The 16,046-nt window shown below is 43.7% G+C and overlaps 1 protein-coding gene across 1 annotated transcript in view; it reads left to right on the forward strand.

Annotated features, from left to right (window-relative positions):
- Nucleotides 1-16,046, forward strand: part of ttn.2 (titin, tandem duplicate 2) — a 217,544-nt gene that overhangs the window by 53,528 nt on the left and 147,970 nt on the right. The window contains exons 44-68 of the mRNA XM_046054487.1: nt 77-640; nt 884-1,165; nt 1,257-1,535; nt 1,623-1,904; nt 2,023-2,301; nt 2,586-2,873; nt 2,974-3,252; nt 3,371-3,652; nt 3,768-4,046; nt 4,853-5,131; nt 5,598-5,876; nt 5,977-6,264; nt 6,384-6,662; nt 7,880-8,161; nt 8,543-8,821; nt 8,914-9,192; nt 9,286-9,564; nt 9,658-9,945; nt 10,035-10,313; nt 10,657-10,938; nt 12,469-12,747; nt 12,859-13,140; nt 13,248-13,526; nt 13,880-14,167; nt 15,069-15,347. Of these exons, the coding sequence (XP_045910443.1) occupies nt 77-640; nt 884-1,165; nt 1,257-1,535; nt 1,623-1,904; nt 2,023-2,301; nt 2,586-2,873; nt 2,974-3,252; nt 3,371-3,652; nt 3,768-4,046; nt 4,853-5,131; nt 5,598-5,876; nt 5,977-6,264; nt 6,384-6,662; nt 7,880-8,161; nt 8,543-8,821; nt 8,914-9,192; nt 9,286-9,564; nt 9,658-9,945; nt 10,035-10,313; nt 10,657-10,938; nt 12,469-12,747; nt 12,859-13,140; nt 13,248-13,526; nt 13,880-14,167; nt 15,069-15,347 (7,314 nt within the window). The remainder of the gene's footprint in view (nt 1-76; nt 641-883; nt 1,166-1,256; nt 1,536-1,622; nt 1,905-2,022; nt 2,302-2,585; nt 2,874-2,973; nt 3,253-3,370; nt 3,653-3,767; nt 4,047-4,852; nt 5,132-5,597; nt 5,877-5,976; nt 6,265-6,383; nt 6,663-7,879; nt 8,162-8,542; nt 8,822-8,913; nt 9,193-9,285; nt 9,565-9,657; nt 9,946-10,034; nt 10,314-10,656; nt 10,939-12,468; nt 12,748-12,858; nt 13,141-13,247; nt 13,527-13,879; nt 14,168-15,068; nt 15,348-16,046) is intronic.

The following is a 16,046-nucleotide window of genomic DNA, read 5'->3' on the forward strand; positions in this document are numbered from 1 at the left end:
ACAAGTTAGTTCATTTTTGATTTTCCACTCCTTAAAATTCGTTCAACTTTTTGTATGTTCTACCTGCTCTCCATAGAAATGTACCCACCGGTATTTGTATCAAAACCAGACCCAATGACTTTATATGTGGGCAAACCGGCTGTGTTCCAGTGCTCACTCACTGGATCCTCACCCATGGAAGTTGTCTGGCACAAGGACAACATAGCCATCTCCTCTGAAGGGAACTATGTCATGAAATTTGAAAAGAACAAGTATTCCCTTAACATTAAAAGTCTTGAGCTGACTGACCAAGGAGTGTACCTGTGCAAGGCCTCCAACAGTGTCGGCACTGCTACCTTTACCACAGAACTCAGGGTTATCAACAAGCCCAGCTTTGTTAAGACCATTGAGCCAGTGTCAGCTGCTGTCAATGACCCGCTGAGGCTGGAGTGCCAAGTGGACGAGGACACTGGTGTGACTGTCACCTGGGCCAGGGATGGCAAAAAAGTCCACCAGAGCATGGATTGTAAACTGTCCTTTGAGGACAAGGTGGCTGTTGTTGAGATACCCAAGTCCAAAGTAAAGGACTCTGGGAAGTATGTGTGCACAGCCACAAATGAGGCTGGGAGCTCATCCTGTGAGGCTGTGGTAACAGTTCAAGGTAAGATCTTAAAGATGATCTTTCTGTTAGCTTTGACCAAAACATATCTCTTGAAATGAGCTAGTGGATTATTGCTGACGACTATTTTCAGCCAACTGCAAGCTGATGCTAACACTATGCACCGCTGTCTTATTGTCTTCTCTACTGCATTTCTTTTTTGCACTTTTCTGTCTTGGTTATCTTGTTTTTTTCTGTCTCTCTGTTGATGTTTAAAAATCTTTTTGAACTTAACACTCCGTTTAGAGCCCCCGGCTTTCGTAAAGAAAATGGAACCTAAGATTACATGGAAACAAGGTATAGCTGCACGCTTACAGTGCTCTGTTAAAGGATCGCCCGAACTTCATATCCACTGGTTCTGGAATGAGAGAGAGCTCAGTGATGGAGAAAAATATAAAATCTCTTTCAAGAGCGGAGTTGCCACTTTGGAGATAATGAACCTTGTGGTCACAGATAGTGGGAGTTACACATGTGAGGTGTCAAATAATGCTGGCAGCGAGAGCTGCAATACACTTATAGCTGTTAAAGGTTTGTCAAATCTTGCATTTACTTAACGATCACTGTTCAGTCCAGAAAACCTTTGGTATTAACTGCATACACGTACCCTTTTGACACCCAGAGCCACCATCCATTAGAAAAGACCTGCAGACAGTGGAGGCGGTGAAGGGATCAGCAGCTCAGCTGGAGTGCGAGATCACCGGAACGGCTCCTTTTGAAATCAGCTGGTTAAAGAATAAGAAAGCCATCACCAGTGACCAGAAATATAAAATAGTCTCCCAAGAGTCCTTGTCAAGGCTGGAGATCCAGACCTTTGAAAGTGCAGATGTTGGAGATTATCAGTGTGTCATATCTAACGATGTGGGGAAAGTCACCACTAAGGCCATAGCTAAACTTAAAGGTTAGTAAACCCTAGTTTAATAAAACTGTATTATTGTCTGAGGTTTAATCACAGACTCCGTTTTTAACACCTAATGTGTTTTTGTAGAACCACCAACTTTCTCAAAGAGGGTTGAGAGTGCCACAGCAGTGTTGGGAAATACAGTGAAACTACAGGGAACCATTAAGGGCTCGGCTCCCATCACTGTTAAATGGATGAAAGACTCTGAAATACTGAGAGATGACGATCCAAACATCACGATGGTGTTTGAGAACAATGTTGCTAGCTTGTCGATAACAACAGTGGCCATCAGCCATGGCGGCAAGTATTCGTGTCAAGCTGAGAATGCAGCTGGACAACAAAAATGCGAAGCTACATTGACTGTGCAAGGTCAGATGACTTAGAGACAGAGAGTCTTGTACAGATTTTTGCTCCGATATGGAGTTCTATGGCTTCTTGTGTCTAAACTCTTAACATCTTAAAAACTAATCGGTCTGTCTTATCCCAGAACCTGCCAGAATCGTGGAACCTGCAGAATCCATTAGTGTGACTGCAGGGGATTCAGCCACATTGGAGTGCATAATTTCTGGTAGCCCAGAGCTCAAAGTGAAGTGGTTTAAAGATGGGAAAGAGATGATCAGTGGCCGTAAATACAAGATGACTCTGAAGGACAATACTGCCACCATGAAGATTCTTACGGCAGAAAGAGGAGACACTTCAGAGTACAAGATGGAAGTGTCGAATAAAGTTGGGAAAGACCAGTGCACATGCTCAGTCACTGTCTTAGGTTGGCTTCTGTTTTCTGCTTCTTTAACATTCGACAATGCTCCTGCTGTTTTAGAAACAATGACAATAAGACAAGTATTTGTTACTAACAACATCTATAGTTATGGATTATGTTTATAACTACATGGAAACACACTAAGGTCTTATAATTAAAACGTTGGTATAGACTAAATCGTAAGTAAAGACAGTGTGAAGTGTCATTTGCTTTTGGATTGTAGAGTGATTCTTTTCAAAAACAGAATGAAACTGTGTTAATGCATGAGATGCTTTTTCTTCAACAACCAGATCGGATAATGCCCCCAACATTCACCAAGTCTTTGAAAAGAGTTGATGGTAACATTGATAATGACGTCTCCATGGAATGTAAGGTGTCTGGGTCCCAACCCATGACCATAGCTTGGTTCAAAGACGACCAGGAGATCATGTCTGGATCCAAATTCCAGCCTGATTTCAAAGACAGCTCTGCTACACTGAGAATTCTTCGGCTGGAGAAGGCTGACTCTGGAGTGTACAAATGCCGAGCCAACAATTCAGCCGGCTTCAAAGAAACCAGCGGCACGCTCTATGTCAAAGGTTATGAGTGCTCGGCTAATGCTTCTATTTGTTTTGTACAATACTTTAATGATTTCGTGCTAACATGAAATGCAAACTTTGTTTTGTTTGTGGCCTTCAGAGCCCCCAGTGTTCACAGGGAAACCAGACAACCAGGATGTTATACCAGGAACCACTGTTTCCTTCAGAGCAGCCTTTACTGGAACAGCTCCTTTAGCTGTGAAGTGGTTCAGAGAGGAAAAAGAGATTATAACTGGAGGCACATATTTCATAAAGAAAGATGCCTCGTCGAGCTCTTTGGAGCTCAACTCAGTGAAACCCAGTGACTCTGCTAAATACACATGCCAGGTGTCCAATGATGCTGGGAAGGTGGATTGCACCGCAGTCCTCTTTGTGAAAGGTGCCTGTCTTCAGTATCGTGTGCAGCTGCATGAAAGTGTCTGGACATTCTTGAGTGACTCTTTTGGTACTAACGTAATGTCTTCTGTCTGATGATGAATGTTAACCTCTTCTCTCAGAGCCTCCCGTGTTTGTGAGGAAGCTTGAGGCGACCAAGCTCGTCACCAGTGGCGACTCCACCAGGATGGAGTGCAAAGTCACGGGCAGCCCCGTCATCAGTTTTAAGTGGTTCAAGGATGAGATGGAGATCAGCTCCAGTCCTAAATACACAATGGCCTTGACTGACTTAGAGGCCTCTCTTGAAATAGTCAACTGTACAGTAGAGGATAGTGGAGATTATGTCTGTGTGGCATCCAGCGAGGCTGGTAGTGACCGCTGCAGCAGTACAGTCACCGTCAAAGGTTGGTTTAATTTAGGTTTACAAATGCTCCTCCTTGCACTTTCATCAGGTATCATCATGTGTCATACTTGTGTAGTCCAGTGTAATGTTCTGACACATTCACTGGTTTCTTCTAGAGCCGCCCTTGTTTGTGCGTAGCCTGGAGCCCAAAGATGTAGTCAAAGGTTCTGAGATGATGCTGGAGGGCCAAGTCTCTGGCTCCGCCCCTTTCAGTGTGTCATTTTATAAAAACACAAAGCCAGTTAGGAATGACAAGAGACACAGGATCACTGTGAAAGACGACCTGATAGCCCTGCAGGTGCTGGTGGTAGAGGCAGGAGACGTCGGTTTGTACCAGTGCATTGTTGAGAACGAAGTGGGGAGGGCCTCCTGTGATTGCCAAGTAACACTAAAAGGTTGGTGTAGATACAGACAACTTTTCTGCTGCCATTTCAAAAAACTACATTTTAGATCTGCTCCATACCTTTATTTGGATAGCCTCGCAAAGCTAGCCCCCAGTTCTCTCTTTGCTTCTTCTGATGTGGCAATGCTCAGTAGGCATTTGCTTGGTGCAGCTTTATTTCTGCTAGGCTTAAATGGATACATCAACAAGTCAAGTACATTTTTCATATAGCCTGAAATTGCAAATTGTTCTGAGAGGGCTTTACATCTGGACAACTCATAGCACCATCCATCCATAAACCCTTGATTTGAACTCTTTAAAAAAACAGAAATAAAGGAGAAACCTCAGAGCTGGAGAGCAACAAAGATCCGTCTTCTGGGACGGACAGACTTACAGCCATATATGTTGTGTGAATATATAGTATAGACAGCAGTACCCTTCCTACACCTGATTGGACAAATATGCTTGATCTCTGGTTGGTCATTGGTGATTGCTTCTGATGAAAAAAACAGGGTGTCTGCTCCAGAATCATCTCTAAAACTCTGCAAAATCAATTTCGTGATCATTTTGAGGATAGATATGGTTTCATTTTATATAGAATATACTGTGCATAATCGTTGGATCGGGAGTTAGGAGATGCGGCTGTTCACCCTCTCACCAAAGCTCTCTAATTGGTCCAAAACATGTCCGGCTCATTAATTCTCAGTGGATGGGTCCCAGACATAAATCTCAAAGCAAAGACTGAACTGAAGTCTAAATTTGCGAGGCTAATCTTTAGTAGAGACTCCAGTGATACTCATATAAACTGTTCCCTTGTAGAACCGCCATCATTTCTGCGAAAGCTGGAGAACCTCAGTTCCTTGGTGGGCAGCGAGGTTTCATTGCAGTGCACTCTGAAGGGCTCTGAGCCCATGACTGTGTCCTGGATGAAAGACAACCACGAGCTCAAAGAGGCTGAATACATTCAGATTACATACGAGAACAAGACCGCTCTGCTGCTCATCACCAACTTACAGGGCAAACATGGTGGCAAATACTCTTGCCAGGCGCAGAATCAGGCTGGAAGCCAGACGTGCTCTGCTGTGTTGACAGTCAAAGGTTGGTTGAGACACTTGAGAAGTCGCCTTTGAATCTGAAGTCCGTTTGTAACACTAATTTAAATCCATCCAATGGTGTGTTTGGCCAATCCTTATCAACTTGTGAAGTAATACATTTATAAATTTACTAGCTGGCAGTTTCCTTCAAGTGGCCAACAAAGTGTTTAATCTCATAAACTTGAGTCCAGAGTTCAGGAGTTTACATTTACATTACACTTATTGTATTTGTCTTTGGCTTCAGTGATAACATCCTTCAGGGAATTTTAATTGGTAATGGATTTACTATTGACCCATGACCATTTCAACACAAATGCGTGGGGAATAAGTGTTTTTACATAATTTTATAACCTTGCAAGTTGATAAGGACCTAATGCATCTTTAGTCTGTTGTTGACTTTAGCTCTTTAGCTCTTGTTGTAGTACATCAGGTTTGGGATTCTTTGCTGACTGTTTTGTTTGACGTCTCAGAGCCAGCTAAGGTCACAGAGGAGGCCAAGTCTATCAGTGTGACTCAGGGGGATCCGGCCACGCTGGAGGCCAGATTCTCAGGCACAAAACCGCTGAAGGCCAGATGGCTAAAGGCCGGCAAGGAGCTGACCTCAGGCCAGAGGTATAAAGTACACGGCACAGACACCAGCTCTGTGCTCAAGATTATTAAAACCGAGAAAAACGACGGCGGTGAATACACCTTTGAGGTTTCAAATGACGTTGGCCAAAGTTCTTGCGAGGCCACACTCACCGTTCTCGGTGAGTTCTTGATGTGAACCATAGAGCTTAGAAATTAGTTTTGTTTAATTACATCCTACTTTGACCATTTCTTCTCACCTCTTTTCCCCTCCTATATTAGATCAAATAATTCCACCGTCTTTTACAAGAAAGCTGAAGCAGACAGAAGGTATCAAAGGATCGTTTGCTCATCTGGAGTGTCTTGTATCCGGCTCCCTGCCGATAACCATACTATGGTACAAAGACGAGAAAGAGATCCAGACTGATGAGAAACATAAATGCACATTCTTTGAGAGTGTTACCTCTCTGGAAATCTCTAACCTTGACAGTAAAGATAGCGGCAGCTACACCTGCATCGCTAAAAACAAAGCAGGAACTGTCCAGTGCTCTGGGAACTTGTTTGTCAAAGGTTTGAACACAGTTTGTCTTAGTAGTATTTATCAGTAGGAGGATAAACCTAGATAACATGAAGGATCTTTGCCATATGTGCAGCTTTAACAAGCATTCATTTGTTTTTCTCTTCTCCAGAACCACCATGCATTCTTGAAAAGCCCGAATCCATGAATGTTTTGCCTGGCTCAAAGGTCCAGTTTAACGTACTAGTCTCTGGCACGCCGCCGCTGACCACCAAATGGTTTAAAAACAAGAAAGAGATTTTATCCAGTGCTGAATGCTCTGTGATCAAAGACAACACCTCGAGCTCACTGGAGCTTTTCTTTGCCAAAACCTCAGATTCTGGAGAATATGTCTGTGAAATACAGAATGATGTCGGATCCACTTCATGCCAGACGACACTCTTTGTCAAAGGTTATCATTCTGAATGTGGAATTGAGTTCATAAATATGTCTCCATCCATCTGTTCTTATAGACTTTTGAATTGGAATTTGTTTCTGTCCTTTGACTTCACCCTCCACTTTCTGATAGAGCAAACTGCCGAGTAGCGCTTCCCACTTTAACACTGCACTGGCCCTTTAAGGGCCCAAACCACTTGCAAATGGCACAAGTTAAAAACATATGACCAGTACAGGGCAAGTGGAAGTGCAGCATTAAATAGATTTAACAATATAAGAAGAAGAAAAAGAGGTCCTCGATTCCTCCACCACTGTATCATAACCCTTTGAAGCTGTGTTTTTGGAGAGCCTCTCTGTACTAAGGACGAGGGCTGAACCATGAATCCTTTTCAAATCGAAATTGCAATTTGAAAGAACGCGATTAGCTAATCGTGACGACGGCGATTAAAGACAGCGACTTTGTCCTTCGTCAACTCACACTGAAGTGTACTTTGTTAACATGTTGTTAATTTGTCCTTCTGTATGCTTCAACTAGCGATAACAGCTCTCTGTGAGCCCGTTTCGTTCCGCTCTTTGCACAGGTACATCCACATGGAGCATTTCAGAATAAGAGCATTTTGCCTGCCTGATTTTGCTGACTCGTTCAGATTTTGTTAATTTATTCAGTTGTCCTTGATTTTGGTGCTAATACCATGATTAGGTAGGCTACGTTGTTTTTTAACCGTGTTTATTGTTGCTCTACAATCGTGAGTCTGCACAGGGTGTTTTATTTTGAAAATTAACCGGATTGTCTATGCCTTTCCCATTCCTTATGACTTCCTGCCCGGTTAATCTGCTCTGTGCAGCTTGACGCGGCTTCCATCAAAAATAAACTAGCACTGAATTTTGAAATTTATCTAAATTTTTTCTTAAATGAATCGCTAATCGAATCGTAATCACAACATCTGACAAAAGAATCACAATTAGATTTTTTCCACATATCGTTCAACACTACTGAGGAAAACTCCAAAATGACAGGAAGAGAAAGAAGGAATTCCACAAAGCATAAATAAAGGGTGCAGAAAGCTTTCATGAAAAATTGGACAGATCTTCAGGATATCCACAAAGCAGCCGATGGAGATTTGCTTGATATTTGAGCAACATTTGGATGGAAACATACACACTGTCAAATGAATGGAGATCAAATTTTTTCCTCGTCATCTGTCTGATGAAATTGTTGTATTTTTTTCTTAGAGCCTCCTAAGTTCACACGGACCCCGGCCCGTGTGTCCGTAGTCCGTCCCGGTCAGAGTAAAGTGTTTGAGTGCCAGGTGACTGGCACACCTGAGATAGACATCTACTGGTTCAGGGAGGGCTCCGAGATCACCCCCAGTGATCGGTACAAGATGGTCTTTGTTAACTCTGTGGCCACTCTGGAAGTCTGTGGGGCTGACACCAAAGACAGCGGGCTTTACTACTGCGAGGCTCGCAATGAGGCTGGCAGTGAGAGCTGCAGCATGGAGCTCAAGGTCAAAGGTTAGTTGTGTCAGGAGATTCAAGACTAATAGATTGGATGTAGTGGTTTCCCAGAAACTGAAGAGGCGACCTTGCCTAGGTTACCTGTCATTCTGCTTGAAAGAAATGTATTGGCTTTGGTTTCAATAGACTTTGATTAATTTCTGTTAGGTTCCTACAGCAAAAACATTATTTAAAAATGGAAATAATCTTCCAGAGACCAGCTGGCCTAACAGGTTGCTTAATTAACTTGAAGAGTTCAAATCTGTCTCAAACCAGGAGGAAACACTTTTATTTGAAACCAAATGCACAGGAGATGCTGATAGAATCTGTGGCATGAAATGTTTAGAACAAAATAAACTCTTGAGGTACAGTAGGTGAGTCTGTCTTCTCTCCTCTCAGAACCGCCATCATTTATTAGAGAGCTGGCCCCAGCTGATGTTGTGAAGGGCTCCAGTGCCTGTTTTGAGTGTCAGGTCGCTGGGACTGCACCGTTTGAGATAACGTGGCACAAAGATGCAAAGGAGATCAAACCCAGTGCTAAACATGGCTTCTCCCAGATGAATGGCACTGTAGGTGTAGAGGTCCACAAGTGTGACACTGTAGATGTCGGTGAATACCAGTGCACTGTTGCTAATGAGGTGGGAAGTTGTACTTGTAAGACTACGCTAAGCCTCAAAGGTTGGTCTAATCAGAATTACAAATCCACATTTTTATCCTTTGAGGAAGTAACTGACTGCTTACTTTAACATGTCGTGGGTTTTCTCTGATAGAACCACCAACATTTACCAAGAGGATTGAGAACACTGCCACTGTTCTGGGTAAAATGGCAGAGTTTCAGTGTATTGTGGTGGGTTCTCCCACTCTCTCTGTACAATGGAAAAAAGATGAGAACTGGATTTTGGAGGATCCAAAGATTGAGAGAACATTTGAGAACAATGTGGCCACTCTCAGGATTCCTGCCTGTGAGGTGACGCACAGCGGGAAATACACCTGCCAGGTGGTAAACAAGGCTGGGCAGGATAAGTGCTTTGCCACGCTCACGGTGCAAGGTATACCTGTGCTTAACTAATCATGGCTTTCTGACTCTTTATTTTTAGCGTTAGCTCGATACTTGAACTTTTTGACTTTGCTTTGCATTGTAGAGCCTCCTCAGATCACAGAGAAACCTGAGGTGATAAAGGTTACAGTCGGAGATCCAGTCAGTCTGGACTGCAAGGTAACTGGCTCCCCTGAGCTCAAAGTGAAATGGATGAAAGATGGCCGGGAGCTTCAGTCCATCAGGCAGCACAAGCTGATCTTTGAGAACAACATCAGCAGCCTAAAGATTCAGTCTGCTCAGAGAGAGGACGAAGGGGAATATGTCTTTGAGGTGGCAAACCACATTAGTAGCTGCACCTGCAAAATCAAAGTGATCGTGCTAGGTTGGTGTGAAAAACACAACACTCCTGTGGTAACTTCTGTAGCTAGAAGTTGAACAAAGACTAATTACTGTCGTATTATTCTTTTGGTAACAGAACAAGTCATTGCCCCAAGCTTCATCAAACCCCTGCTAGACATGCAAGAGATACTGGGCTCCTTTGTTCAGATATGTTGCAAAATATCCGGTTCCCTGCCCATATCTGTGGAATGGCGGAAAGACGGGACCAAAATCTCTAGTGGTGTAAAACACAAACTCATCCAGCAGGACAATTCTGTGTCCGTCGAAATTGAGCAGCTGGAGAGATCTGACGCGGGATCCTACTGTTGCAAACTGACCAATGCAGCAGGAAGTTGTGAATGCAGTGGATCCCTCATAGTAAAAGGTCAGACGCTGCTTTTCAACATGATCGTACGTGTAATCCTAAACCAAAGGTGAGTACCTCTTTAACCTGGTCGGTCTTGTTCTCTTCAGAACCTCCCAGCTTTGTGACGCTGCCAGAGTCCCAGGCGGCTCTACCCAATGCCACTGTGCGCTTCAAAGGCACATTTAAGGGAACGCCGCCCTTCACGGTCAAATGGTTCAAGGATGAAACAGAGCTCATGACGGGGCCCACATGTTTTACCGGGCTGGATGGGCTTTCTTGCTTCTTAGAGCTCTTTTCAGTGGGAGTCACCCAGAGTGGAGTTTACTCTTGCCAAGTCAGCAATGATGCTGGTTCTGTACGCTGCAGTGCAGACTTGACGGTCAAAGGTTGGATTTACGTCTAATTCAACTCTTGCGTGGCTGTATTCATCTCACTTGTCTACCGCTGGCTAAAACTAGTGATTCTCTTATCACATTTTCCAGCTTTGCAGCACATTCTTTGTTATCATATGGAGCTTTTCACTGCCGGGGCTTCTTGTCAGGAATTGTTTGTTGCCTTTGTGTTGCACCTGCGTCTTCCACAGCCGTCCTGCCTCTGCTGCTAACCCATCATTGTCAGTTCATCTCCTCAGCTTATCTCATCTGCTCACCTCCCTTCTGCTGTAGCAATCTGTTGTAAGTGCCTTTGCATGCTTCTAGCAGCTAACATGTCTGTATTTTGGCTTTCCAGAACCTCCAGAGTTTGTGCTGAAACTCCCTGCCACTAAGTTTGTGAAGCAGGGTGAGTCACTCCGCCTGGAGTGCAAAGTCAATGGCACAGCCCCTCTGAAAGTGACCTGGTACAAACACGACACCAAGGTCACGGACGGGGGTAACTACAGGACTTCATTTATTGACTCAGTAGCAGTCCTGGAACTGCTCTCCGCCAGCTTTGATGATGATGGGGTTTACACCTGTGAAGCTCAGAACGATGCTGGCAGTGTCAGCTGCAGCACCACACTTTCTGTTAAAGGTCAGCCTCTCACTGACTTCCTAATCATCATTTATTATTCATGGTCTGACTTTTGGCACACTGGCTGTTCAGTGTGTTGTTGAGGTTTATGTCAAAGTTTTGTTGAATTGCTTAAAACTGGAAAACGTAACATTTTTATCAAGTCTTCATAAATCTATCCGGTACGTCGGAAGATCGTCAAATGCTCAGGCCGGCGCCTTTACCTTGGTTTGAGACTATTTCCTTTTTTTCCCGTTGGGTTGTCTCGGTTTTTGGCAATGCAATTAAAAAGCATGCTGGAACCTTTGCAGTTCTCTCAAATTCTGGATTCACAATCATCCACAACACCTCAGCCATTTAAACTGTAGTTCCAACAAATCTTAGCTGGAGTTCAGTCAACCATCTACAACAACTTTGCCATCTCAGTTGTTGTAGTTCCACTGTACTTCCACAAATCCATCTGGACTGCAGTTCCAACATTGGTCTTCCTTTTTAGCTGTAGTTCCATGAGCCTTCCACAACACCGTCCGGCATCTCATCTAAACTGTACTTCCAACAAAATCCCACCATAACTCCGCCATGTTAGCTGTAGTTCCATCATACTTCCAAGTGTACCATCTGGACATTTGTTCCAAACTTTTCCACATAAATTCTGCCATCTTACATTTAGGTTCAACAAATAGCCGTCATTGTAGTTCCAATAAATTCCACACGTTTGGTTTTTTAGTTGTTGTTCCACCATCCTTCCACATCAGAAATCTCAGCTTAACTGTACTTCCAACAAATTCCCTCTACAACTTTGCCATGTTAGCTGTAGATCCATTGGGCATTCACAAGTCCGCCATCTGAACTGTACTGTTCCATCATCCTTCCACAACTTCTGAGCCATCTCAGCTCAGTGCACTTCCTCAACTAACAACAACACATGTTAGCTGTTTCCGTCATGTTAGCTCCATCGGACGCTCACAAGTCCGCCATCTGGACTTGGTTATAACAAATTCCACAAATTCTGCCACATTAGTTAATGTTTGAACAAATATTCACAACTTATTTGCAAGAAATTCCACAAGTCTACCTTTTTAACTGTAGTTCCATCGAACATTCACAAGTCCGCCATATGGACATTTGTTCCAACTTCCAAATAAATTCTGCCATCTAAGCTGTAGTTCCAACAATAATTCCACAATAATTTTGCCATGTTAGCTGTATTCATCTTGTTAGCTCCATCGAACACAAGTCCGCCATCTAGACTTGGTTATGAGAAATTCCACATAAATTCTGCCACATTAGCTAAAGTTTGAACAAATATTCACAACTTAGTTGTGAGAAATTACACAAGTCTGCCTTTTAATCTGTAGTTCCATAAACTTGCCATAATCACTATGCTAACATCCTCACCTCCCCCAAAAACTCCACCACCTTAGCTGTAGTTCCAATAAACTTCCGAAACAACTTTTGCACATAAAATGTTACGGGCTTCAGCTTTAAGCTTTTCATCATGGATTATTTTCCCATGTAAGCCTCTTTAACAGTTTCCTGATCTTTTTGTAGACGCCCCATCGTTTGTCAAAGTGCCTCAGCCCATCGAAGGGCTGAAGGGTAAGGACGTGAGTCTGTACTGCGAGATGAGCGGTACAGCTCCGTTCCAGATCACTTGGTTCAAAGACAGGAAGCCTCTAATGGAGAGCAGGAAGTATAAGATGGTGAGCGAGGGCAGCTCGGCCACGCTGCATGTCATTGGGATAGAGCCCTCGGACGCCGGCGAATACGAGTGCAAAGTGTCAAACAGTGTAGGAAGTGACACCTGCCAGACGTCAGTTAAACTCAGAGGTCAGTAGAAATTGCGATAGTCTCTAGATGAAAATCACAATTAATAGATTTTCAGATTACTTTGTCACCATGCTGACTTTCCCTTCTGCGCTGTTTTTCTCCTCTCTTCAGAGCCGCCGTCGTTTGTGAAGAAACTGTCACACATGACAGTGATACTGGGAGAGGAGGTGACCCTTGTGGCCACTGTTAAAGGCTCTGAACCCATTACTGTGTCCTGGGTTCAAGACAAGGATCACATTCTCAGGGACGGTGACAACAGGAAAATCACCTTTGAGAACAACCAGGTCGCACTTAAAGTCTTTAAGGCTGATGCAACCACGGCAGGCAAATACACCTGCCAACTCAGAAACGATGCTGGGAGTGTGGAGTGTTTCGCTAACTTGACTGTTCTAGGTTTGTAATCATATAATTCTCTCTTTCTCTGGCACTTTTCTTTTGTCCACCCTTCCCTTACAGGTTTGCTTAAAAACGTTTTTTTGCTCCTTGTCTGTTGATTCCAGAACCAGCAAAGATTGTGGATAAGCCTGACGCTCTGAGCGTGACAGCCGGCGATATCGCCGCCCTAGAGGTCAAAGTGTGCGGGACCCCCGAGCTCACACCGAAGTGGTTCAAGGATGGTGTTGAGCTGGCCTCCGGGAGGAAATACAAAATCTCCTTTTCCCGGATGATTTCCAGCCTGAACGTGCTCTCTGCTGAGAAAATGGACTCGGGAGAATATACGTTTGAGGTCATGAACGAGGTCGGGAAGGACCTGAGTAAAATTAATCTCACTGTCTTAGGTTAGTGTCTTCTTCCTACTTGGAGTTTGATGAGTAACAATACCCAGATTGTTTGAAAATGTTCAAGTTAGTGCTAATATGATACCTGAGATTTAATACCAATACCTTAGTAGTTGTTGATATCTTGTTTTTGGATCCCATACTTTGAGAAATATAATCATGGTTTTCTTCAAAACCTTTGTTTTTAGCAAAAGTTTTCAAATGTTAATGTTTAGTGTCAGCTCTCAGCACCGTTTTTGATACCTGGTGCCAGACCAAGAAGCATTCAGGTTTTCCTACCCAGCCCTATTACTGATATTTTTGCTTGTATTTGCCCTGATGCACCACTAACTCCTTGTTTCCCTCCCTAACAGATAAGATCGTTCCTCCAACATTCTCCAGGAAGTTGAAGGATTGCAACACAGTTGTTGGACAAGCCGGAGAGATGGAGTGCAAAGTGTCGGGCTCCCCACCTTTTACCATCTCGTGGTACCACAATGGGGAGGAGATACAGAGCGGACCAAATTATGAGATTTCATTCAGTGACAACAGCTGCACGCTCAAAGTGCCCACGCTGAAGCTGTCCGACTCTGGAGCGTACAAATGTAAAGCTGTCAACAAGGCGGGATCCAGTGAAACCACAGCCTCCCTGGTTGTAAAAGGTCAGTAACTACAGACAAAGACTGCGGGTTGCACCTGCTTCCTATATTAAGTGCTTGTTGCATTAATCCTTAGAGATATTGAGTGTTTCTCATTATCTTCTCTTAAAACATGAATGTTTTTGCACATTTTCTATTTTAGGATAATCCGAGCTGAAAAAGAGGAAACCTTTAATGTTGAAGGAGATTTACGGTGGATTCGCCTAAAAATATTATGTTACAAAATGCATTTTATCACAGTGTCAAATATTATAGCTTATGCCAGAACATTAACACAACTGCTCAGGGAAATCTGTGTGAGTTTTTGGTTTTGGCTGGCTATTTAAAAAGGATGTAATATTCTTTGGGTGGTTCATCAACGGTGATGAATTATCTGAAAGTCCTGCGAGGTGCGAACAACTCAGCACAACACCGGTGAAGCTGGAGCTCCGTCTCTCCTGCCAACACACACACACACACGCTTGTTTCGCTGTGAAGCTTCAACTGTGAGGTTGACAGTCGAATCAGGCTCCGCCCATCGAAGCACTGAATCTTCGACTATTGGGGGTCAGCCCTAGTTAGACCTTAAAACAACTCTGATGCGTTTAAAGGCCCTTTAAAAGTGGTGTTCCACCTGTAGGAATCTTTCCACCTGGACGTTGTGTTGTGGCTTACAGACGGTGTAGGCGTGTAAAAACTACAGCAGATGGCGTCATTAGGTCTGCACTAGAAGAACAACAACATAGTGAATAACAAAAACTATCTGTGCTTCCATTTTGGCCGGGGATTTATGTCTCAGGTGACCAGATATAAATGAAAAAATAAAAATTCATCTCTGAGCTAAGTTCCTCCTCGGCCCTTAAGTAGTTTACTACTCAGATTCCACCATGATGTCTGATTTCCGTTGCTGTCTGTTTACGCCCAGAACCTCCATCTTTCGCGGTGCCGCCCCAGCCGGTGGAAGCCATGCCGGGCTCTAACGTGACTATCTCAGCCATGGTGAAAGGCAGCGCCCCCCTCAAACTGAAGTGGTTCAGAGGAACGAAGGAGATCCTGGCCGGACGGGACTGTAATTTCTCCCTGAAGGATAACCAAGTTATTTTGGAGCTTTTCAACGTGGACAGATCTCACGCTGGAGAGTATACCTGTCAGATCATTAACGACGCAGGAAAGGAAAGCTGCACAGTCAATCTGGCTGTCAAAGGTCAGTCTGTGTTCCCACCTTTATGTAGATCCACAAACTGTAGTCGGGTCTCCCAGTGGATCATAAAGGGTGGTGCAAGAACCATTCATGCATTCAACCGAAGAAACGTTAGCAGCTAAGTGAAAGTACAGAAGTATTATGAGCAAAATGTATTTAAAGTGTCAGAAATAGTATTTATTTTGCAGCAGAATGTTTCCTGTTGGTGTTATTTTATTATATATTATATGAATGCATTCATGTTACTGATCCATGACAGTGTGGCTGGTGGGAGTGGGGCTAATTAAAATGACTTTATAGACTGTTGATGTACGGAGGCCCTAAGCAGCCATCAATTCAAACATTTTTTTACTCAGTTTTCCCGGGATAACGGGTCAATTACCTCGTGATCTCGAGGTAACGAATGACAGCCGAGTACAGCGGTCTGCAGGTGCGTTTCTTTAAGATAATTGTCGCTGGTCTCGTAATCCAAGGATCCCGCTCTCAGCAACTTTTATTTCTTTTTTCGTGTGTTTTTTATTATCCTCTTCAGCAAAGTTGTTATGGAGAGATTCAGGGGAATCCAATCCCACATTTCCCAATGGCTGTTTCAAAGGTTCCGAAATGCGTAACATTAAATGGATTCCCCTGAATGAGAAGAGCAGGAAGTTCTTCTGCCTGGGAATGATGGGGAAATGAAAAGTCCACAGGTTGATGGATGTG

The sequence above is a fragment of the Micropterus dolomieu genome, linkage group LG07 (genome assembly GCF_021292245.1).
Source record: "Micropterus dolomieu isolate WLL.071019.BEF.003 ecotype Adirondacks linkage group LG07, ASM2129224v1, whole genome shotgun sequence".
Classification (NCBI taxonomy): Eukaryota; Metazoa; Chordata; class Actinopteri; order Centrarchiformes; family Centrarchidae; genus Micropterus; species Micropterus dolomieu.